Raw genomic sequence first — 25,831 nt, forward strand, 5'->3', positions numbered from 1 at the left:
AGAAAATCTGCTCACACAGATATGTAGAGCCAAATACTGTCAATAAGGCCTCTGCAATGTTCTGAAGACAGTTAAACTTGTTAGGTAGTGATGCACAGCAGGTGAAAATGCAGCTCCATGAACACGCACAGCTGTGGATTCCAGCTGCTTCGATGTTGCATTAACTTGCATTAACTCAGCCAGTTAATGCGAGACAAATCTAACTGCTCATTAAAGATTTCTGGTTTGATCAGAAAATAAAACATTGGTCCATACACCTGAAAGTTCCAAAAACATCTTGTGAATTCTGTCTACGGATGTATCTCTGTATTTCCGTGGTGCTGATGCTGTGCTGAGCGGAAAGCTCCTGAAGCATTTGAAGTGTCGAAATGTGGAAAGCTAACAACGTCCCTCTCACCAGTAGGCTAAGTGATTTTTAGCCAATTACAAGTTGAATCTGGTACTTGGGGTTGTTAGTTAAGATACCGTCATTAAGAAGAGGCACAACTAATGTGTCTATGCGAGCTAATTTGCGATGTGCACCGCTGGCGCGGCCAATTATTTTTTAATGCACCTTCTCAGATTAATTCACTGTGTGTGAAAAATCAGCCCGGGCATTTTGACTAAAGACTGGCCCACCAGGTATTAAAACCATAAAGCCTTTGTAACTACTTGTTTAAACCAGGTAAAATGGATAGGGTGTTTTTAGAATGGGGGGAAAAGGGATTGAAATACATTGAGGACTTATATACAGATGACAAATTTATGTCCTTCCTTCAACTTCAAGAAAAGTTTCAATTACCTCAATCACATTTTTTTCGTTATCTTCAAATAAGGAATTTTGTTCAACAAAACTTTTCAGACTTTCCACTGAAGTCACGAAGTTATACTTACTTTGATATAATTCGGAAAGCAGATTTTAAACATTTGATATCTCAGTTTGTTAAGTGCTTTACAATCCCAGTTGATTCCGACCGAATTAAGAAAACATGGGCTGAAGACCTCGGGGTCCCTCTGTCGGAAGACCAATGGTCAAATTGTTTGTCCAATATTCAGAAAGGCTCAATAAATGCCAGATATAAACTAATCCAGTTTAAAGTCATTCATAGACTACACTTTTCTAAACTTAAACTTAACCGGATCTATAATTCTGTATCCCCCTTATGTGACAGATGTAAAGTCGGTGAAGGTTCCCTTGCACATTTATTTTGGCACTGCCCGGTTTTGAATGCTTTTTGGAGCCGGATTTTTATGTGGTTTTCAAACCAATTTAGGAAAAAAGTACCACGTGATGGTACATTGGCTATACTTGGATCATTTGCATCAGTCGGATCTTTTTCCTTTTCACAAAAACAGATAATTACAATGGGTATGCTGGCTGCAAAGAAACTTATTCTTTTACAGTGGCGGTCTTCTTCGGCCCCGTGTTTTAACAGGTGGCTTAATGAGATGGTGTCTGTGGCCAGGGTGGAGCAGATAAGATTTGATAGAGAGGGGAAACTGGCGAGTTTTTGTATGATTTGGCAACCATTTCTAGAATTCTTAAAAAAATAACTGATCATAATTCATGCCTCACACTCCGCGTGAATTATTTTGTTTTGTTTTTTTTGTTTTTTTCTTCCTCTTCTTTTTCTTCTTTTTTCCTTTCTTTTTTTTTCCTTTCATGCTTATAAGTTCACAAATGTTAAAAACAGTAATTGTTCTTGGTTGATTTTGTATAAGCATGTTATGTTTAATTTAAATGCAAAAATAAAATGTAAGAAAAAAAAACCCATAAAGCCTTTGAATGAAAACAAACACTGTTGTGACAGGGATGTACAGTCTTGTTGGTATATGTATGATTTCTCTACATTTTACATCAGATAAAAACTTTGGTTGTAAGCTTCAGATAATTATTTAATAACATTTTAAATGAGAATAAGAAAGAAAAGTATTTCTTTGTGCCCCCCTTTCCCCGTTAATGCCCTACCTGGCCCCCTGGCAAAACTTTGCTAGACCCGCCCCTGCACAGTTACCAGCTGTCAGCTACTTAGAAAAGGATCCTGGTGTTATTTGTCTCTCAGAAACCGTTCATAACTTCCCTTCAACTCATTCATGTCACCTAAAAGGTAAACCTGTTTCTCCATCACCTGTTCAGCTCTGATGATCCAGTAAGGACATCTCCTGGTTTCATCCTCATGTTTCCCTCTCACCACATATCCAAACCAACATCATGACCAGCAGCTTTACAGCTGTGGCTCCAGCAAACATCAGCTGATACTAGAAATTAATATTAAATAAATTCTAAAAACAGCTGATCAAGCTTAAACGTGCTGCTGTTGTTTAGCGCGACATCTGGCGGTATCTTCTTTCTGGCGCAAAGTGGGCGATAAACAAACAAGAGAGAAAAGCTGATCAGCTGATCATTGATCAGTTTCAGTAGCAACAGGAGAGAGAGGGGAGAGAATGAGAGGGGAAGAGGCAGCTGTGCAGCAAAGACAAAGAATAATTCCAGCTTTGTGTCTTTTTCATTGTAGCTGAAGTCCAGGACAAACTGCGTCCCCTCTCAGCTCAACACGAAACGCGTAATAATTTCTCTGAATGCGGGACGATTCCGTCTTTTTACGGGACGGTTGGCAACTCAACTAACTAACCTTATGAATAAAATAAAGTTCACTATCAGTAACAACATAGCACCCACCCAGCTGTATAGAAACTCCGTCATGCTAGCTAGTACGCAGTACGAGTTATTGTAACTGACTGTAAAATGTCAGCACAACGAAAATAAACTCCACCTAAACTTGGTTTATATCTGACACAGATAGACTGCAGGTCATAACTTCTTACCTGAAGTTCAGTTCACCTGATACGTGGACCGGCAGCTGCCTCGGGGCTCTCCTCCTCCTGCCTCCGATCTCCCTCATCCACCTGCTGGCCTCCACCACTTGTTAATTTTACTGAATCTGTGGAAGGTCTGCGATGCCACCACCAAACAACACACCGGCCAGCATCTGGCCAATCCACCACCTTTTATTGTTTATACCGTTACAAAAAAAAAAAAAATCGGGCCACCCAGCAAATGCCCGGTATGCTCGATGGCCAGTCCAGCCATGGTCGTGCCATCAGTTAAGCCTTCACGTGCCAACTGTGGCACGCATGCCTAGGGTTGCCGACCCCTTAACTAAAACATTACATTTGCTGTTATTAATAAGTAACATTTAATCACACATGCTTTACTAATGTGACTACTACTGTTCTGCATGTCCTCCTACAATCCAAAGATATGCACTTGAGGTTACCTGGTGACTCTAAATTTGCCGTATATCTTAATGCTGTTGCATTGCAAATCACATGGCATTATGTCTGCCAAGGAGATGTACAGGAAACTTTATAGAGGTCATATAAAGTCATGTTAACAGTTCATTAAAATCCATTTTGATGACGTCCAACAAGGTCTTCAAAATCATCTTAAACATTTATTAGTCTTAAATTGACAAAAGGCCTTATAACGTAGGGGGGGGGGAAATCACTAAAGCACCTCACCTCACCTCTTTCTCCTGTCTCCTTTTAGGTGTTGCGTCCAGTGCTTCCTAACCCCAGATCCCCACCAGCCAACAAAAGGAGATCCCCAGTCTCTGCTGAGGTCAGAATGAGTATCCTGTTTAGTTATAGAGATTGCTGGAGTGTGTCTTGGAGGTCTGGTAGCTGTCAGAATGCTTTATGTCATTTAAGGGCTGTCCTAACATACCCTTCCGTGAATTGGGATGTCCCCAGACTTTTGTGTCTGCCTATTTGTCATTGTTTAACAGCTTCTTTAAGCCTTTAAAAATCGAGCTTTGAATAACTGCTTGCTAGGGATTGGAAGTGAACCGGGTCTTGCAGAAAACCGGTTCTCAGTATTCCAATTCCTTGAAATTCTTGGTCAGTTAATGAGAACACAATGACAATCGATAAGTGAATCAATAAGGAATCGAATCGATCAGTGATATCTGTAATGGAATTGAAATTGCTAAACTTGTGTCAGTTCCAATCCTTAAAGCTTGCTATTGCTGTTTTCACAAATGGCTTAAAACATGTACAAATCAGCAGATGATGATAATAAGTATATTTTTAGCTAAAGCCAAAATGCTTTAAAAAAAACCCTCAAATTACACAGTTAATTGTTTAATTGTCTAAATGACAATATTCAGAAGCCTTAAAACCTAAAGCTGATTTTGTACAGAAAGTCTGGATTTTTGGCATCTTAAGCCATCCCCTCTGTTCAACGATGGCTGTTCACAGTGGCTGCTTCTGGGACTTGCTCAGTTGTCTTCAGTCATAATACAAAATATTAAAGGAGCACAAGGAAGATGTCAGAAATGAACAGATACTTGTTTTTGTATAATTGTAGGTAGTAGCATTTAACACCTCAAATACAGGACATGTATTAAGTTGCAGAATTTATCAGTGCAGAATTGACATGATCTGTCGGCGTGTCTGTGGCTGAATGTTAACATGCTCATATTGGTGTTTTAACACAGTTTTGCTTCTCCTCAGCTTTCTTCAGCCAAGGCTCCAAAGTACACATATGCCAAACTGGACAGCTTGAAAGCTGGATCTGTTGTCAATGTGTATGGTGTAGTGGTGTTCTTCAAACAGCCTTTTAAGAGCCGTGGTACAGGTCAGTAAGGAACCCATATCAGAGTTTAGTTGGACTTTTAACCAGAAGATAAGGTGGATAAAGCTGTGCTAGTTGCTACTTAAGTAGCTTCACTCAGCAGGCTATTTGTTTCCGTAGTAGCCTTCGTCAAAAAATGCATTCATCTTCTATCGATGTTTGTGGCAATGTCTGGCATTAAAAACAGAAGCTCTTCATCTCCCCGACCACGTGATCTGCAGCTCAGAAACAGGTTTGCTGTCCTGTATGAACTTATTCACTCTAACCTGTCTATGAAGCCCTCTGAGCATCCACTTTTGCGTCTCTCTCAAAGAATTATTTAAACATAAAAAGAACCCCCTCAGATCTTGAGCCCCTGGCATCCCATTGTAAACTTCAGGTAAAGAATTTTGGCGTCATGGTTTTTCTTTATTAATTCACCGTAACTTTAAGATGGATCAAACTATGTTAAACTCAACTTTCTGTAAGACTTTTAACTAAAGTTAAACCACTTTTATTCTATCAATTCATCTTCATTCATGCCTTTATTATATCCAAACTATACTTTTGCAGTCAGTTATAGACTAAATATAACACTGATGGAGGACATTTTTCTGCAAAATAATTATTTTTACTTTTGATACTATATGCAAAACTTTCAAATAATACAATTTTATGTGCACTAAAGTGTTTTCATAGTTCTTTATTACTTCCATTTCTAAAGAAAGTCTCTTATGTAGCATGTATAGAGGCTTGCTTATTTACAGGTGAGTGAAATCAATACTCGTGGTTTGAGTATTGGCATGATTTATGAACACAAAGCACAAAGGAATTCACAAAAAGATTGAGTGAATAAATGAACCACAAAAAATCAAATTAAGTTATTTTTTATTGCTATTCTTGGCAGTGATTATTCCCATGCTGACACTGTTGCAAGACAGCCAAGAGGCCATCGAATATAGTTAAAAATGACAACAAAGGTTTTCACGTGCAACAAAATTAACATAAAAATAAACATTTTATTTTTAACCAATTGGATGGAAAGCAGGGGCTGAAGCCTCCTCTCCAAAAGAGAGTTGGGGAATGGCTGCAATCACAGCATTGTAAGATGGTGAAAAATGTACCCTTAGACCCCCTCCTCGATTCAGAGATGGTCTTTCCCTTTACTTTACCCTCTGTGAATGGTACTCATGACCATTGATCAATGGTTCTTGATCAGTGATCATTAGAATTTGCGTATTAATGATCAGGGAACTGACCTCCCAGCCCATTGTTCATCAGTGGGCTGGTTTCAGTCATTGTTAAAATGTACTGTTTATAAGATTGGGGAAACCTGCAGTCAGCTGACACTGAAAAAGTCACTTGGATGAGTGACGAAACATTTCTCCTACTGAAAACACTACGTCCAGATGAACAGAATCAACCTTTTCGGGCTTCTGTTTAATAGTTTCCCTTCCTACTCACAGTCATTCAGCCAGTCTGATTTCCCAGTTATTTGGGACAATCTGTTGGGGACAGTAGCTAAACTGTAGCTAAACTGCTTTCGCTTGCACCTACTACAGGTACCTGGCTAGCTACAGGATTTTCACAGGTGTCGAGCTGTGTCTTCAGTTCACTGAGCTTGGCCTCCAAAGCTAAAGCCAGGTTGCATTAGAAGTATCATTACCAAAAAAGCCCAAGGAATAGCTTAACATTTGACACACTGAGGAGGAAGGTTCAGGAGGGACAGGTGAAGAAGACAAGTGTTGGTGCTTACTGTCCTAGTCTCTGAAACAGTTGAATTGTTTTTATGGTAGACTAGACACTTTTTTCTGATATCATAAAGTTCTCTTTTCACAGATTTCTGCTCTAGCCTGAAGATTACTGACCACTCTAATGAAAAGATTGGCTGCACCATCTTCTGTGAGAAACTGGAGGACCATCCCAAAATCTTTCGGAATGGAGACATTGTTCGCATGCACAGAGTTAAGGTGCAAGACTGCAGAGTGCATTTAGTGTGTTTAGTATCTATATTTTGCCCTACTGATTTGTAAATTTTCAGGTGAGAATTAAATATTGCAAAATCACCTCTATTAATAAATAGTAATATTAATGTATTGATGAATAATCTTTATTCATGTGAAATGTAATAAATAATTCTACATCTGTCTACACAGGCTCAAGTTTTCAACAAGTCCATCACGCTGGTCAACACCTTTGGTTTTTCTGTGGTGACATTTGATGGGGTGAAAGGTGCACCGGTCGAACCGCGGACATCCAGCCGTTCATTCCACTTTGACCCAGACGACCAGCGGACGGTGGAGGAGCTACGATCCTGGGCTGCCAGTCAGGCTCTCTTCGCCTCAGTTACCAGCACAGTCCCACTGTCTGCTGTTCAGCCCAAAGCTTACTTTGACCTGACCTGCCAGCTGCTGGCCAAGGCCCCTGTTGATACCACCTGCACCTTGTTGAGGGTAAGAAACCTGAAGAAAAGCACTTTTCAATGCCATGTGAATGTTTTTGAAAGAATTTGTTAACCTTTGTTTTCCACGTGAATTAACATCCGTAATCTTGTGGCTTCAACTGGGAAGAGATCTCATGTGTTTTGTTTTGCTACTGATGTGTTTTACTTTACACCTCAGGTTTGAGAACAGAAGCTATGCTGTAAGTGGTGACTGGTTTCCTGCCAGTGATGGGGCAGATAAATTTGAATAGGATTTGGCAGTAAACGCCAGGCTCTTGCCAATCAGCTCTCACCCACTTCTAGAGTCTTTTGTTATGCAACAACACATACAATCAGGAAAATATGTTTTTCAAATTATAGCAGGCTATTTGATAAAGAAAAGAAAACCTCATCAAAAAGAAGATCAAAACTGTCAGTGGAATGTGGTGATTCACTCAGACACCAAAAGTGACAATTGGTGGAAGAATACTTGCATCCTTGTAGTCTTGGGATCATGTGTTGGTGCCACCTGACCAGAACCTTCAAATCCAGAACCTTAATGTTGTAAGAGGCCAGTGACAACTCACCATGCATAATCTTTCTCTGTTCCATTTAGTAATGCCTGTTTTCAAATAGCTGTTCAGGCTTTGTGATTCTTTCATGATTCTATTCCAATACAGCGTGATATTGCTTCTGCTTTTTAGGCACCATGTTTGTATTCAGGCATAGAGCTTTTTGAGACTGTACGGGCTGCAAAATGCTGCAAAATTAGAGTGACAGATGACTAGATGAGCATCACCTGCATGTTTCTGTGCTTTTATCAGGTCAAAAATGTGTGTCGTGCTCATTACCTATATCATGTTTTTTTATTTTCCCAGGTGTGGGATGGGACCAGGTGTCCTCACACTCTGCTGAAGGTAATTGTTGAGCCACATGTCACAGAGGGACAGTTGTCCTTCTCCAAGGAGAGGGAGAACCTCATTGCCGATGTCCTCGTCTATGACAACCATGTGGAAGTGGCTAGAAAACTGAAGGTCAGAGATTATAGATAATCTTAGAGCTAAATCTTGTGATTACCCTCAGAAATCACATTCATCTTCATCTTTACCTTTACTAATTTACTCTTTGCGTATATGGTACGGAAGCCTGTGTGAATAAAAACAAACAAACATATTTTGCAAAGTACACTTGGGTACTGTTATAACTGCAGGTAGCTGATTATTAAATATTTCATTGGCATTACGCTTTCTTTGGTGTCACACGAGGCAATCATTTGACTGCCCCATAAACAGCCCTTATTCTTCTCAAAGAAGCAATTAAAGTAATTGAAAGTAGAAAAAACTGAACGTGTAAATTTATACAATGAAGCCAGAAGGAGGAGCTGCTGAGAGAAACCAAGGGACACAGGTGGTATTAGATGTGTCAGAAGGCCACAATGGCTGCAGGACTACTTACTTCATACAAACTGGGACAGTAGCTTCTCAAAACAAAGCTGACAATGGTTGGTACATGTAATAATGTTAATAAAGACACAGTCTCAATTCATTTTTCCTATCATAAGCCAGATAAGCGTAATATTTCCTCTGAATACGGGACGATTCCGTCTTTTTACGGGACGATTGGCAACTCTACTAACTAATCTTATGAATAAAATAAAATTCACTATCAGTAACATCAAAGCACCCACCCAGCAGTATATAAACTCTGTCATGCTAGCTAGTACGCAGTACGAGTTATTGTAACAGACTGTAAAAAGTCAGCACAACGAAAATAAACTCCACCTAAACTTGGTTCATATCTGACTCAGATAGACTGCAGGTCATAACTTCTTACCTGAAGTTCAGTTCACCTGACACTCCTCCTGCCTCCCCTTTCTCTCATCCACCTGCTGGCCTCCACCACTTGTTGTTACTGAATCTGTGGAAGCTGCCATAGCCACCACCAAACAACTGAGTTATTTTTACACCCCGGCCAACATCTGGCCAATCCACCACCTTTCATTGTTTATACCGTTACAAAAAGAAAAAAAATCATCGACCCACCGAGCAAATGCCCGGTATGCTCGATGGCCAGTCCAGCTATGGCCGTGCCATCAGTTAAGACTTCGAGTGCCAACTCTAGCACGCGTGCCTAGGGTTGCCGACCCCTGCTCTATAGCAACCAGGCTCACACCTGCCTGCTTAATGAGCTCTGTCTGTCACTGCCAAGATTAATATTAAATCTTGGCAGAGTCTTCTGTTTCAACTGTTGCTGTGTCCACAGTGTTTGCTCTACATCCATCATTTTACCCTCAAAACGTAGCCACTGTTGTTCTCTTTCCAACAGTGTGTCTTTTAAAGTTCAGCGATATAAAATTTTTAAACTGTATTGCTCAAAGTACAGGGATAACCTTCTAACTGACCCATAGAAAAACATTGTATTTTTTTTTTAAAGTGAATTTGCTCTTTTCTTTTTTTTAATTATTCTTTTTTATATTAACCATCACATCTCTATATCTATACATACATATTTATATACCTAAATGAGTATATACAAAGGAGGAAAGAAAAAAAGAAGAAAAAAAAGGGGAAAGAGAGAAGAAAAAACAAACAAACAAACAACAAAACAAAACAAACCCCCCCCCCCCCAAAAGAACAATACACCTGCCCAGACCAATATATATAAACTTGGAGCAGATATGGGAGGAGGCCTTCCCTCCCAGTTTACTTATTGAAGTAATCTATAAAAGGTTGCCAAATTAGGTAAAAGTGTTTAACATTATCTCTCAGTGAAAACTTAATTTTCTCCAGCTGTAAATGATACATTGTGTCTACACAATGCATCATTTCAAGCAGAGTGAGTTGGGGAGGGGTTATTTTTCCAATTTAGAAGTATAAGGCGTCTTGCAAGCAGTGCTATAAAACTCAAAACATGAATTTGTTTGTTATTTAAGTATTTAACTGTAGCTGCACCAACAAGTGCCATTACTGGGTCTGGGAGGAGACGTATGTGACAATGAGGCAGAATTCTGGTCACATCGATCACATCTTGAGTTCACCCCTGGAAACATCCTTGAAACCTTCAGTTTAGACAAATGGAGCCTATGCAGGACCTTAAATTGTAGTAGTCCGTGCCTGCAGCAGACAGAAGTGGAGTGAATGAGTTCTTGTGCTTTAGTTCATTGATCTTCAGTGATGTTAGTATCCAGTTCCTCACTCCAAGCGTTTCTCAAGTGGTCCAATGTAGTTGTACTATTTGCAAAAGTTGGTTGTAGATCCTGGAAATAGCTCCTTTCTTTAGCGGGTTCATCAGTAACAGATCATCTGAAACTAGTTTTTGTGGTTCATTCGGAAAGGATGGAAACGTTTCTTTAATAAAATGACGTATTTGTAAATACTTGAAAAAGTCTGTTTTCTATGGAAATTTTTTGCTGAAGTCGTTGAAACGAAGGAAAAGGATTATCAATAAACAGATCCTTGATTGTGTGTATCCCTTTGGAAGTCCATAGCTGGAATGTGGATCCTGAGAACAATGTGTATGCTTGATTATGAGTTAATGGTGTAAAGATTGAACATTGACGCCAATGAAAATGCCTTCTAATCTGAGACCAAATTTTTAGTGAGTTGGATACTACCGAATTTTTACATTTATACTTACCCGGATCTGAATTTGAAAAAACCAAAGATTTAAGAGTATTAGGGAAAAAAGTCATACTTTCCATCCGTTCCCAATCAGGTCTATGTTCCCCACCCCAGAATGACATACAATGTATGTTACAGGCCCAATAATAGAGCTGAAAGCAAGGCAACCCCATTCCTCCTGTAATCTTGGGTCTTTGGTCTTTATTCTGGGTGTCTTTTTGTTCCAGATAAACTGAGAAATTAACTGGTCTATTTTCTTGAAAGAAGTTTTTGTGATCAATATTGGGATACATTGAAACAAAAATAAGAATTTGGGTAAAGTGCTCATCCTAATGATATTTATTCGGCCAGCAAGCGAGATGGGCAGTTTAGACAGTCTTTCCAAGTTCTTTTCAGTTTGATGGTATAAATTAATAAAATTATGTTTGAAAAGGCCAGAGAATTCACGGGTTACATTTATTCCAAGGTATTTGAGATGGTAAAAGGAAACGAAGTCAATGTAGTGCTATCTAACTTTTCTAACGAACTAATAGGAAACAATATGCTTTTTCTTAGGTTGATTTTGTATCCAGAAATATTCCCAACTTCAGTTAAAACTCATAATTTTTGGCAATGGTTTAATAGGGTCAGTGATATATAGCAACAAATCATCTGCATAGAGAGACACCTTATGTTCTACACCAAATCTCCTTATTCCTTTATAATTCTTTGTAGAGCGTAATTGCATGGCGAGAGGTTCTATGACAAGTGCAAATAGCAATGGGGTCAGAGGACACCCTTGTCTTGTAGAGCGGTGGAGGAGGAAAGGACTAGAAATTATCGTATTTGTGTTAACCGAGGCCTGAGGTTTTGTGTAAAGCAGCTTAACAAAGGAAATATGATTTGGGCCTATGCCAAACTTTGACAGGGTCGGGAAGAGGAAATCCCACTCGACACTGTCAAAGGCCTTCTTCGCATCTAGTGAGAGTAGTATTTCAGATTGATCATAAATATTATGTGTATATATAACATTTAGTAGCCTTCTAATATTAAAAAATAACTGTCTATTTTTTACAAATCCCGTTTGATCCTCCGACACAACTGTTGGGAGAACTATCTCTAATCGCATAGCCTGAATTTTTGCCAATATTTTATTATCTACGTTCAATAGACTTATTGGTCGGTACGAACCTGGCTCCAAAGGATCTTTACCAGGCTTGTGGATTAAAGTGATAGTGGTATCATACATGGTTGAGGGTAAGCATCCTTTAGATAAAGCTTCGTTATATACCTAAAAAAAAAAAACATTGTATTTTTAGTGAGAAGTTTATCTCAACATCAGGAATGACCCCACTTTTTAAATTGCTTCTGTGACCACATTTTTGACAGCAGGAACATAAAGAACACACTGTTGTGTAGAACAAGTCCTCGGGATCCTCGTGGTTTGAAACTGATTTTGACAGGAGTTAGAGTCTTGGATTAAGAAGCAGTTTTTCAACAGGTGCACCGAGGTAGATTTGACAGGGTTTTGCCACAGAATAATAGTATGTCAGTAGTTAGTGCAGGCCTACTGGATAGAGCATTTTGCTTGGCCTGCTAAATTCAAGCTTATTGTTCATTGGTGGATTTGCAGTTGGAATCAGATGATGACTCTTGTGACTGGATGATTAAACTTACAGCATTTAGCTGTCTAGAGTGAATTCTCCCACATTTCAGTCATTCAGTGATTTAAAGAATATGAACTTTTAATATTCATTAAGATGTTTTTGATTCTAAATTTTCTTTTGTCATTACTCAGCTTTCTCAAATGTACATTTTAAACCTGTTCAGCTACTTTCCAACTTCTTCTGTGTAAATGTCAGCTTTCATCAGTTCTACACTTTTCTATTTAGGTGAAAAGCAATGTGAAAGCTATCAGCATTCACATTGCAGTTTCTTCCGAATATACATTTTCTAGTTAAACATATGTTTTCTCTACTGTTGGAAAATGAGATAAAGAAAATATATGTTAATGGTTTACGAAGTAAAATTTTATTTTAGACTAAAACACCAAACAATGCCCTGAGTCACTTCAACCCAAGGGATACCAGCATGTACTAAAAATGAAGACCATACAAGGGTTAAACAGACCGTCCAAGTCTGAAAACCCTCCAATGTGAATTAAAACAATCCTGATAAGAAGAGTGAGGCAATTAGGGTAATTAATTGATGAATTTACTCAGGTCATCTTTGTCTAATATTAAAATTAGTTTGATGATCTGAAACATATAAGTGCAACAACATTGCAAAAACTAAGAAATCAGGAAGGATGCAAATACTTTTTCATGGTAATGTATAAGTCTGTGAAAGACGGTGACAATAGTGGGCGAGCATATCCATCATTATTCAGAGCACCAAGATATAAATCATATTGTGTCAGTTAAGTATGGAACAAGACCACACAGTTTTGTAGTTGGAGGTTGTCAGGTACATCCTGCTTTTTACAGACTGGTTCATTATAAAACTCTGAATACATTGAATGAGTTTGCTGTTTATTCACTTCTAACTGACACCAGTTTATGAAGCATTTCTCATGCTTTCGATTCAAGTGTTGCATCAAACAGATGAACTTAATTAACAACCAAGCTTTTGAATACAAGTCAGCTTTCTTTTTTTGCTTGTTAACCTGAAAGACCTGACCAGATGATCAGATCTGCCATACCAATGAACTATACCTACATTTTTTAAATTAGGATATTTTAGGTTGTTGCAGATCATTCTCCAGGCATTCCTTTATTTCATTTTATTTTTAAAATTTTCCTTTCCTTTCCTGCAGCCACTAATTTCATTTACTGCTATAAAAATTAACTTGATAGTTCCTGCAGAGAGCATAATGGATGCGTAATCTGTTTTCTTGTTCATAGGTTTTGTTGTGTTGCATTACATAAGGGTCTTTGTGTTGTGAGTTGAGGAGTAGCAGATGGATGCCACTCATATTCATTAGGAGAAATGTAGCCTTTTGAGAAATATAGCACTTTGAGAGTCGTGAATTTTTACCAGCCAAATAACACTACAATTTGTATTTTACTTGCACTATGTATTGTTGGTTTAGTGCAGTGGTTCTCAAAGTGTGTGGCGTGCCCCACTGGTGGGGTGCAGAGTTCTGACAGGTGGGGCACAAGTTACCTGGCAAAAAAGTCATGCAGAACTAATGTTTAACGTCAGAATCACTTTTACTGCCACAAAGACGTTTGTGGCAGTTACGTTAATATTATGCACATCCGCTGCAGTAATGCAGTAATGGATTTTAATTACTCCCAGGAGAAAGTAATTTGTTTTCCTACAGGTTACATTATTTTAACATTTCTCTGTAAAATGACGTGAAACGCGTCATCTCATAATTACCAATTTAATTAATACAAACTCATAGGCTACAGTTTCACACACCAGCACAAACACTTATTCTAATGAGGACACACACGAACTTTCTCTTAGTTTTTAGTTGTGAACAAAAAGCTGACAACACAAAGCAAAGATATAACTGTTAGGTTTGTAGCTTGAACCTATTCGCTGGAACGTTAAGACAATATAATTACACTGCTAAGCAAGACACAAATAGGCAAAGTTCTTCATGTTACTCGTGCACGGGAGAGACTGGACAGAGCGCCGTCCCTTCGCTTGACCCCAGTAGCTCTCGTCCGTTCTCCCATACACTGTCCTTTTATTGAGGTTACATGAATATGCATAGGTTCATTAACATACGACGTCTACATACAAACAAAGAGTACCTTGCCTGTGTGTGTGTGTGTGTGTGTGTGTGTGTGTGTGTGTTTGTGTGGGGACTGCTGATCAAAGGGTCAAACATTCTTGGTCAGGAAGAGGGTAGCCTCCCCCTCACCCTAGATGGTTCATCCTAGATAACACGGTGAGGAAGTCCTGCAGTTCATCTAAACAAAGAGCACTTAGACTAGAACAGACGCAACTACGTTAATCCTACCATAAAATAATAAGACACGGTATGACCTCTCATGCTCCCAAAGTGCTGTCTAATACACACAAAGTTTGCAGACTATCAAGGATCAAAACCTCTACCAATCTACAACTAATTACAAAACTCTAAGCATATATAAGTAAATATTTCTAAGCATAAATGACAATCAACAATACAAATCTAACAATAACCAGTATAAAGAGATTTTAAAGAAACCGTCACAGTGATTCTACTTGAACATGAACAGGTAGAAATGGAGACTATAGCCTGATTGCTTATCACTACTTCTGTTACTTGTTAAAGTTAATGGTCTGGCTGCTGGGCTGGCGTCAATATTCACTCAACTTTAACATCACTCTGGGTTCTTGGCTAGCTTGGCGTTAGCATGCTGTCTGTGCAGAGGCTTGCAATGAGCCGATGCGTTAGCAGCATAATGCAGTTTGCATTTCACCATTGTACTTTTGTCCTTTTATGCAGTAAAAATAAAAGTAATGTCCATATCCACTATGCAGACTGGGCCACTATTTTTCTGCTCCCGCACATGAAATGAAATCAGCTGATTCTAGCACAAGTGCAAGTGGAACCGATAAGCAGGATCAATAGGCAGGCAAACTAACAGTTCAGAGAAATTGAACTACAGGATGATGCTATTCCTATGGAGCATTAATGGCAAGCAACAAGAAACAGGTTTTTTTTTTTTTTTTATCATTATTGCATATGGAACAGAAAAATCCTTTCTTTTTTTTTTTTTTTCAAGGGAGTTGGTTTTGGGGTCTGCTTCAAATGGCAGTTCTCCTGGACTGCATTTTCAAGCCACATTGTTAGTGTTTTGGCCCATGTTATTTTTCTGACCCCCAAGGGACTGTACCTGGTTGAAGCTGAGTTGAGAAGTCATTAACCAAGTTTGGTAAAAATGGATAACAAAGACAAACATCAGCAACATGATGGGGAGATACACTTCAATTACTCCTATAACTGGAGGTGGGGCCTAGCAGACAACTACTAGCTACAGCTAACCAATGTTAGCACATGTCATAGAGACTGCACTGCTAACTGAAAGCTTTACCGAATGGATAAGTTATGAAAAAACACACTCATCCACCATACATCCATTAGGGGAAAATTAGGGAATAATATAGCTATATAGACGCTTCTTTCGTTGGCTGGTCCTTTTTAGAGGTACAAACTAGTATCTCGAACCAACAACCTTCTGACTAGGAAATGACCTGTTCCATCTCCTGAAAGCCACCCCGTGTTTTTATTTAGACATTTCATCTAGATCAGGGGTGCCCAATCCCGGTCCTCGAGAGCTACCGTGCTGCAGCTTTTAGATGCATCCTTGTTCCCACACACCTGAATCAAATGAATGCCTTGTTATCAGGCCTTTGCCAAACATGATGGCATGCTGAAGAGGTAATCAAACCATTTGATTCAGCTGTGTTGGAGTAGGGATGCATCTAAAAGCTGCAGGATAGTAGCTCTCGAGGACCGGGATTGGGCAGCCCTGATCTAGATCCTTCATGGTGGTTTCTTAATGAGGGCTGAAAGCCATGATTTGAGATCTCGATTTCTCCACGAGAAATACTTAATGAAACTGGGATTTGTGTTTTCTGTGTGTATCTGCATTCACCTTCTTGGAATCTCAGTATTTTTTTTATTTTTCATGCATGTTGTTTTGGAAGCAGGTTGCTCATATTCATTATGAGAAATATATTTCTATTTGAACAAAAGCTTACAGACATGCATAATAATAGAATTTTAAATCTTCATTTCTTCATTAGTCCATCTAAAAGCAATACTGCAGTAATTTTCATTTTTTATTTTTTTTATATTTTGTAACTCAGTATAATGTTTATGAGCAGACAATGGGAGCTGTTTCTTTCTGTGGAGAACTCAGTGAATTGCCACTTTTAATGTGACTGGAAATGATTGAAATTGCTCTGATGTTCTTTAATATTTAATTTACCCAATTTACCAACGGTTTGCCCCAGTGAAGCCAATTTCCTTTCAGTAAATTTCTCTCTAAGAAATGATTGTCTGTCAGTTGTTATAATCAGTAAAATTTTAAGTCTGTCAGGCTGAGTTAATCAAGGCTATTCTACTATTACACATACCAGCACATGTAAATGTTTTAAAACACCTAATCAAAGCAGTTAAAGAAATATTGAAATTATGTTGAATGAGATCATCTCCACACCAGTCTTGTTGATTGCAATATCCATTGCTTGTTATAAATGTTGTGGAGTGGAACAATTACCGTATTTCCCGGACTACAAAGCGCACCTGAATATTAGCCGCACAAGCTAAAATCAGGGGAAAATCCTGTTTTGTAAATACATTAGCCGCACCTGACCAAAAGCCGCAGGTGTTTCAATGTTGACTTATCATATGTAAGAGAATGTGCACAAAGGGAATTGTCAGGAAAAAGATGGCTGTTTGGAGACACACCCCTTTTATTAATATTTTGAAAAACAAGTTATGGGTACATATTTGCATAACTTTTTAGGTATATGTACAAGTAGCGGTAATTACAAGTACGAAACATGTACTGTGCTTCATAAATGAGTAACAAATGTAGTACATAACAATAACCTACAGCACACCAGAAAAATAGATCCGGACTACCTTTTAGGCTCAGGTGCAGTGACACGGCTTTAACAAGAAGAAAAGTCAGTCATTCACCACCATCTTCCTGCGCACTAAAACCACCAAAGTCCTCTTCTCCAGTGTCGGATACGAACAGGCTCAGGCTCAGGCTACGTCATCCACTCTCCGCTTCTCTCCTTTGTTGTCACTTTAAAAACCAAACAAATCCTCGTTGTCAGTGTCAGAGTCGAACACCCTCAGAAGGGCCGTGGCGGTGTCCTCCTCTCCATCATGCAGCAGTCCAGCCCTTCGAAATCCGTTGGTGATCATGGATGTTTTCACACTTTTCCACGCTGTCAGATTCCACCGGTGGAGTTGAGCATAACTTGCTTTTCGCAAGTTTATCGCCGCTCGTCATCCACGCCTCCCGCTGAATGCGTAGCGCTACTTTGAAGTTTGTCTTTCACGCTACTTGTACGGCACTATGTTGCCTGGCGGATGGACACGTGACCAACATACCACTCTTGAACCCCGATACTGTGTGTCTGATTACACGCCCTTCCGCCAGGCAACGTAGTGCCGTACAACAGCGGAACAAACAAAACAAATCGTCTTAGGATATGACAAAAATCATAGACAATCCATAGAAAAGCTGCACCTGACTAAAAGCCACAGGGTCAAAGCTTGTGCAAAAAGTAGCGGCTTATAGCCCGACAATTACGGTAATTTAAAATTAATAGTATGCATTTATTTATTTATTTGTTTGTTTGTTTTTATGATGTGATAACTGTGGAAACACAAACACTGCAAAATCCTTTCACTGACAGCATTGACATTTGGTAATTAAAGAGTGAAAACCTTTTTTTTTTTTTCCTTTTAGGTCATTAAAATGAAGTAAAAGATACCCATTTCAATACGAATTTAGCAGAAAATAAATTTTTACTGAAATATTTATCCCTACATCTTTGTTTCTGTGAATCAGTGTTGTTTACTGCTGTAACACTAAGCTGGTCAAAAATGTGGGAGGTCATAAGCTCATTTAGCATATTACATTTAATTATGTCAATTTCCTGTATCTGTCATAGATCAAAACATTACCCAGAATTCAAATGTCGAACGTCATATTTACATGCAAGTTGGGTCATGGTCTAAATTGTGGACCTAGTTTGGACATCGTATCGATGTCCAGAATTGGTTATGGATTGTTTGATTGATTATTTGATATGGCGATTCTAATTAGTGCAAATGTAGGTTATTCAAGGACAAATATAAATTATTGGAAATCCACATTCCTAAACCCCTCACTAAGAACATACATTAAATAAAAAAAACTTAAGCTGATTCCTATGTTATGCAATAAGTGAGCCCACGCTCGATCCAGGACTTGAGTTTTGTCTGCTTTCTTCATTTCATTGAATTAAAGCCAAACTTCAGAATAGTGTGCATCCAACTGTGTTTACTTTTGAAACCCAGAGTCTATCAAAGACTTGATGTGTCCGTAAAATTTCATTTGTTTTTAAACATGTTTAAACCCTCATGAGGTTCATTTGACAAAGTAATGATAAATAGAGCAGATAAAATAAAATGAACTGTTTCTTTACTCTGTGGTTTTATATCATTGCCAGCTTGATATAATGATTGAACTCATAGTAGCTTAAACTATGTAGAAATGGAGGGAAACTGGGATGCAGCCATTTGATTTCTTTAATGGTCAATTCTTGAAACGCTGTGAGGGGGAAAAAAACTTTGCTTGCTTGAAGAAATAACTATGACAATGTGAACAAAACAATCAGTGTGTGCTCAACTCCTGCAGCTTCAACTCATTATATAATTTTTAGCGCTCATGCTTGACGAACTAAACATTTCCATGTCATTGAATCTTTTTGGGAATTGCGAGGTAGGGGGAGGGGTGTGTGTACTGATGCAGACACCCTTCACTCCACTCCACTTCAATGTTTCCTGTTTAGAGATGACACCATTGCGAAAATTATGCATTTATGTCGGCTTGGGGAGTGATTAGTTCTTTTCAGCACTGTAGCTAGGCCAACAAAGAGTCCGAGCTCACTTGAGCCAAGCGTTGCTTTAACTTTAATCAGTAATGACTTCATGAATTTCTTCACAAATAAAATTTTAACCATTAGAGAAAAAGTGACTCATAACCCTTTTCTAGACATGTCATACAGCTGCTTTCAGTACTATTGAAACTAGCTAATTACTATTATTTTCACCCTTTTAATCTAAGATTTTTCTAAGGTATAACAATAATCTTAAGGGGATTTCACAAACCAATAGGTGATATGGAGCCTGTTTCACCTTGTAAATTTAATATGGGTAAGATTGGCATTTTAAAGAAGCCAGATGCATTAAAGACAATTAAATAATAATAGGATTTATAGGATTTATTTTTCCACCGTGGTAGTTTACTGGACAAGTGACAACATAACTTACTACTATATAAACTAGCTGATTTTGAAGGAGCTCTTTGAATTAAAAAAAAAAAAATCACTAGATGATTCAGAAACAAAAAAAATGCTTCTATTTCTTGTGGTCTTGTTTTAACTTAGGTCTCAGAGTACATTTGATGTATTTGAATTGTGGTGTACTTCCTTTGGTCACAGCCCCCGTCTCCCATTGAGTTGACGTTCCAGCACAAAGAGCTCCACTGTCGAGTCATGCTGTATCTCTCTGGCTTTTAAAATCCATTTCCTGCAGCTCCATAAATAAGCCATTTTAAAATGAACAGTTTCTTCTTCTCAGTGAAGGCAAAAGTTGCTTTTTTTGGCTGCTTTCACAGGCTTCTGATGCTCAATAAAGCCCAAAGCAATCTTTTGAACTTTACATAGTCTTTTATGGAGCGACCAAGCAGCATTAATACCATAAGACGGCGGCAGTGGCGTCTTGGCTGTCGGGTGGTGAGCAGACAGTGGAGTGTTTAGTTTTCGTACAGACTCAAAGAGGATGCCAGAGGCTTCTCCACTCTGTTTCTTTGGCCTCTTTTAAAGGAAAATGATTTGTTTGCAGGGGAAGCAGCAGGGTACTATTTTTCTGTCAGAGGCCGATCACTCTCTGAGCTCTGGACCAGTGCATTGAGTTCTATATCCCATGAAAGCCCCATTTGGCCCCACATACATAAATGTTACCCCTTCTTTGCAGAATTGTTTTACATTGGAGATGTTTTGAGTATGAATGGCCTGTTTAAGGTCAGGCCAAAGCATCTTAATCAGATTTAAGTCTTGATTTTAACTAGGCCACTCCAGAACCTTAATTTTCTTTAGCTTCTTTTTTTTTTTTTTAATTTCAGTTTGCTGTCTTTCTGAATATCCCAAGTGCATTTTAGATTTGATGCACAAACAATGGCTGGAGGTTTTGTTTTTTGCAGCATTTTGTATGGTAAAAAGCAGAAGTTATGTTTCCATCAATTACAGCAAGTCATCCAGGTCTTGAATCAGCAAAGCAGCCACAGACTATCACACTACAACCACCATCATGTTTTACTTTTTGCATGATTTTCTTTTTATGAAATTCTGTGTTAGTTTTATGCCTTGATAAAAGTTTGTCTCATCAGTCAACACAGTATTTTTTTCAAGTCTTGAGGATGATCAAGTTATTTTTTTTGGTAAGTGTGAAATGGGTCTTTGTGTTCTGTTTAGTCAGCAATGCTTTTTTGCCTTGAAACTCACCAAAAGTATGGGAAATCTTTTACAGACAGATACATTATTTCTCAGTTTTTTTTCTTTAGATGTGACATTATTTACTACTTTTTGAAGGTTTTTTTTTTTTTTAAACACACTTCAGTTAATCAGTTTCTGTACTGGAATATCATTAAAGTGGTGGTAAAAACCAACATGATCTTACACTTTTGTCTTCAGCACAATGCACCAGGTTACAAAATTGAGAGGTGCGCAATCAGCCAAAGCCACATGATTTGACGTAAAACTCAGGACGTTCAGTGACCACAAAGGACTAGGCTACAACAAAAACAATAAGGATGAAGGGAAAAGGTAATGGTCTGGTCAGATGGCAGATCAAAGGTTCAATCGTATGAAACAAAGGCAAATGCTCACATCCAGGAGGTGAGGAGCTTCCTTTCCCGTCCGGTGACCCCTTGTGTATAAAGGAATAGCTAAAAGAAGCTTTTCTTATATCATGTCTACATGCCAAATTATCCTTCTGAGATTAGTTATCCTCCAAAGAATGCAAAAAATGGTTTACTGAAAAATGATAAATGTAAATGAAAGCATGCATTTGTTGACGTGAGAGAATAGCTTCAGCACCTTTTGTACGCACTGCGACCTTAGTCTTCTGACCAGATGAGTTAGGTTCTTGTCTAAACATAGTGCTGTTTTTCTCAGCTGCTCATTATAATCATACCTGGGGTCTCTGGGCTGCTGCACAGGATTTAATGTGTGCATACAAACAACAAGCTCGAGTGGGCCACATCTGAGTCGACACTGCATGACACTGCCGTTATTTGTCCTTCCTTCTGTCCTCTGGTGATTTCCCTCACTCTTCCAGCTTTAGTCACCCTCTCGTTTCTCGCTACACCTTTTTCCAAACACTAACTGTGGTAAATTCTTTTAAACTGTCATGTAGCAATAAGAAAACACTGCCATCTTCAGAGTACTTAGAGTTGTTTCTTCTATCTCACGCTGCTAAATATTCAGGTCTTTGGAGACCAAACAAAACTGAGACTCTGCAATCAAAAATACTCTGTATGTGGTCTCACTGGCTGCCTTCTCCCCCAGTGGCAGTTATATGATCTTAATAGTAGTTTTTATTTAAACATAGTGTTTTTCTATGCTCTTAGGAAGTGCTCCTGACCTTGTAGAGTGGTTGAAGTAAATTTAGGTAATAATGGTTACTGCAAAGGTTAGGATATATTTTTTGACATCTTTTAATTAGTAGGTGAAATTAAAATGGCACGTAAGCATTGTACGTGGTCATGTGATAAAAGGAGATTGATATATGGTAAAGGGAGAGTTATCGAAAAAAGGTTTATTTACATCTATCTGACTTCTTTGCTCAAGGCTGCTGGCACATGGTGTGCTGTGGTATTATTTTTGTTTGTTGTGCATGAATGCAGGAGCTTAGAGATTCCCACATGACACAGAGGAAGACAGCAGTGACAGTTGGTAAAGACATCTATTGGTTAAATAAGCTAACTGCACTTGATGAATGCCTGGCAGCACATATGAACCAGCTAATGGATGAAATGCAACTGGAATGACTAACTGAAAGCCAGACAGTTATGATCCCCAGAAGAAACCATCCCATCCAGCCAGTCCTGGCGTCATAGTGGCTGAAATGAACAGGCACATGATTCATTACATGAGGGGCCCAGAAAGGAATTGTTAGACACACCAGATACTGGTAGACAGAGCAGTCAATCGAGACTCTAAGACCATACTGACCAATCTGTGCACTGCCTGGATTGATTGCAAAAAGGCTTATGACTCAATGCCTCACATGTGGATCCTGGAATGCATAGGGCTATACAAGAAATTAATTGGGGATGTGAAGAACAACACTAGAGGCCAACTTCAAGGTAACTGCACAAGTCACCATCAAGTGGAGGATTTATCAAGGAGCCTGATGCTCACTTTGTTCTGCATAGCCCTGAATTGCTCATTAACAAATATTAGGAAATATTAGCCATGCAGCACTCCAGCCAGGAGTGATCACTAGGATCTACAGCAGGGGTCGGCAACCCTAGGGTTAACTGTTGGCACGACCATAGCTGGACTGGCCATTTACTCGGCGGGCCGATGATTTTTATTCTTCTTTGTAACGGTATAAGCAATGAAAGGTGGTTGATTGGCCAGATGCTGGCCGGTGTGTAAAAATAACTCAGTTGTTTGGTGGTGGCTATGGCGGAGCTTCCACAGATTCAGTAACAACAAGTGGTGGAGGCCAGCAGGTGGATGAAGGAAAGGGGAGGCAGGAGGAGGAGAGCCCCGATTCAGCCGCCAGTCCGAGTGTCAGGTGAACTGAATTTCAGGTAAGAAGTTATGACCTGCAGTTAGGGCTGCACGATTAATCGTTAGAAAATCGCGATCTCGATTCATACTTATGTGCGATCTCATTTCCAAATGACAATGATTTAAAAAACAAAACAAAAAAACCCAAAAACGACCACGACGATTGTACCGCATTTTGATCCGGGACGTAGTCTGCATGAAAACAAGCGCTCACTCTTCCTGCTCAACAAATGACAAGGGCGGAGCCTTATACCACGTGATACAGAAGCTGTGCCGTGTGATGCTAAAATTAGCAGGGAAAAAACAACGTTGAGCACGTCAGGGATGCCGAGAAAGTGACAGGAGAAAATCCGTCCCGGTCAACCACCCAAACATCAATAACGGGAACCTTATACAGCGCTTCCCTATACACGTCGAACTCCCGCAGGCACAAAGAAATTACGGAGGCTATCACTTATCACCTGACCAAAGATATGGCTCCCATCAACACTGTGCAAAACGAGGGATTTAGGAAAATGATCAACACCCTAGACAAACGCTACACAGTGCCGTCCAGCAACTATTTTTCTATTGTTGCACTACCTGCTCTATACACGCAGTGTCGAGCAACGGTGGAGATGGAATTTCAAGCAGTACATTTTGCGGCAACAACAAAATGTGAGACATTTGTTGTTTTTATGTTTATTTATTGTTTTTATGTTCAGTCTCAACTGTTACGAAGTTGATGTGCAGTTAATAAGTGCAATAAATATTTATACTGGAAAAGAAAATCGTGAGAGAATCGTGATCTCAATTCTAAGCCAAAAAATCGTGATTCTCATTTTATGCAAAATCGTGCAGCCCTACCTGCAGTCTATCTGGGTCAGATATGAACCAAGTTTAGGTGGAGTTTATTTTCGTTGTGCTGACTTTTTACAGTCAGTTACAATAACTCGTACTGCGTACTAGCTAGCATGACAGAGTTTATATACAGCTGGCTGGGTGCTATGATGTTACTGATAGTGAACTTTATTTTATTCATAAGGTTAGTCAGTAGAGTTGCGAACCGTCCCGTAAAAAGACTGAATCGTCCCGCATTCAGAGAAAATATTACGCGTTTCGTGTTGAGCTGAAAAGGAACACAGTTTGTCCCGTACTTCAGCTACAATGAAAAAGACACAAAGCTGGAGTTATTCTAACGTTACGCTGCACAGCTGCCTCTTCTTCTCTCATTCTCTCCCCTCTCTCTCCTGTTGCTACTTCAATCATGAAACTGATCAATGATCAGCTGATCAGCTTTTCTCTCTTGTTTATTAGCAAAGTTTTGCCAGGGGGCCAGGTAGGGCATTAACGGGGAAAGGGGGGCAAAAAGAAATACTTTTCTTTCTTATTCTCATTTAAAATGTCTGGCTGTTATTAAATAATTATCTGAAGCTTACAACCAAAGTTTTTATCTGATGTAAAATGTGTAGAAATCATACATATACCAACAAGACTGTACATCACTGTCACAACAGTGTTTGTTTTCATTTAAAGGCTTTATGGTTTTTCCTATAATACCTGGTGGGCCGATCTCAAGTCAAATTCCCGGGACAATTTTTTTAGTCCCAGTCCAGCCCTGGGCACGACACGCAGTGAATTAATCTGAGAAGGTGCATTAAAAAATAATTGGCCGCGCCAGCAGCGCACATCGCAAATTATTTCGCATAGACACATTAGTTATGCCTCTTCTTAATGACGGTATCTTAACTAACAACCCCAAGTACCAGATTCAACTTGTAATTGGCTAAAAATAACTTGGCCTACTGGTGAGAGGGAAGTTGTTAGCTTTCCACTTTCCGACACTTCAAATGCTTCAGGAGCTTTCCGCTCAGCACAGCATCAGCACCACGGAAATACAGAGATACATCCGTAGACAGAATTCACAAGATGTTTTTGGGACTTTCAGGTGTATGGACCAATATTTTATTTTCTGATCAAACCAGAAATCTTTAATGAGCAGTTAGATTTGTCTCGCATTAACTGGCTGAGTTAATGCCAGTTAATGCCAGTTAATGCCAGTTAATGCAACATCGACGGAAAAAGTGTGGACTTTATACCAGTTTTTGAATTGTGTTGATAGGCCACGTAAAACCAGAGTTATGATAAAAAGTATTGCAATGTTTGTTTTTTTCTGAATACTATTATTGTTTATATTTACTGCAGAAAGAAACGTTTAAAACGGCATTTTATAAGGAAACTGCTCAAAAGCACTCTCGGCCTGTGAGCAAAAACAAAACCAAAAAAAACCCCACCTTTTCCTATTGGTGGAAATATTTACCATGTCGACCAATCAAAAAGTGATATGGCAACATGGCATTTAGTTGTTTAGGAAGTTTTAGGAGTGTTTTGAGATGTGAGAGATTTGCGACGTTTAACGTGTTTGGAGTCTAAAGTTAGTGTGTTGTCTTGTGTACACTGAAAAAAAGGGATTGGCCAGCTCTTGGATTTACGCAAGCATCTTGTGTGTATTTAACACAATTGCCTCATGCTTTAAAGTTAAGTTTAACTATATAGTGTAGAAACTACATGATATGCAAAGAGGCTAGATTAAATTGTTCATATCATGTTCAAGTGAAGTAAGTCAATAATATATCAATGTTAAATCCTGCGACACTGCACGGGTTTCAGACTCGCGCTCTTTGGATCGGGGTTTCAGGAAGG

The 25,831-nt window shown here is 39.0% G+C and overlaps 1 protein-coding gene across 7 annotated transcripts in view; it reads left to right on the plus strand.

The window, feature by feature from the left end:
• The window catches only part of pot1 (protection of telomeres 1 homolog), a 58,053-nt gene that overhangs the window by 22,358 nt on the left and 9,864 nt on the right, over nt 1–25,831 (plus strand). For all 7 annotated transcript variants that reach the window (XR_015130303.1, XM_086299639.1, XM_086299641.1 and 4 more), the window contains 5 exons: nt 3,530–3,601; nt 4,495–4,618; nt 6,434–6,564; nt 6,751–7,047; nt 7,895–8,050. Coding sequence is in view for 6 of the 7 variants with exons in the window: in XM_086299639.1 (XP_086155765.1) it covers nt 3,530–3,601; nt 4,495–4,618; nt 6,434–6,564; nt 6,751–7,047; nt 7,895–8,050 (780 nt within the window). In the remaining variant the exon portion in view is untranslated. The remainder of the gene's footprint in view (nt 1–3,529; nt 3,602–4,494; nt 4,619–6,433; nt 6,565–6,750; nt 7,048–7,894; nt 8,051–25,831) is intronic.

Source organism: Aulonocara sp. 'chitande type north' Nkhata Bay, linkage group LG7 (assembly GCF_057382095.1).
Source record: "Aulonocara sp. 'chitande type north' Nkhata Bay isolate Kocher_YH1m ecotype deep benthic linkage group LG7, A_spYH_male_GT1.1, whole genome shotgun sequence".
In the NCBI taxonomy this organism is placed as follows: Eukaryota; Metazoa; Chordata; class Actinopteri; order Cichliformes; family Cichlidae; genus Aulonocara; species Aulonocara sp. 'chitande type north' Nkhata Bay.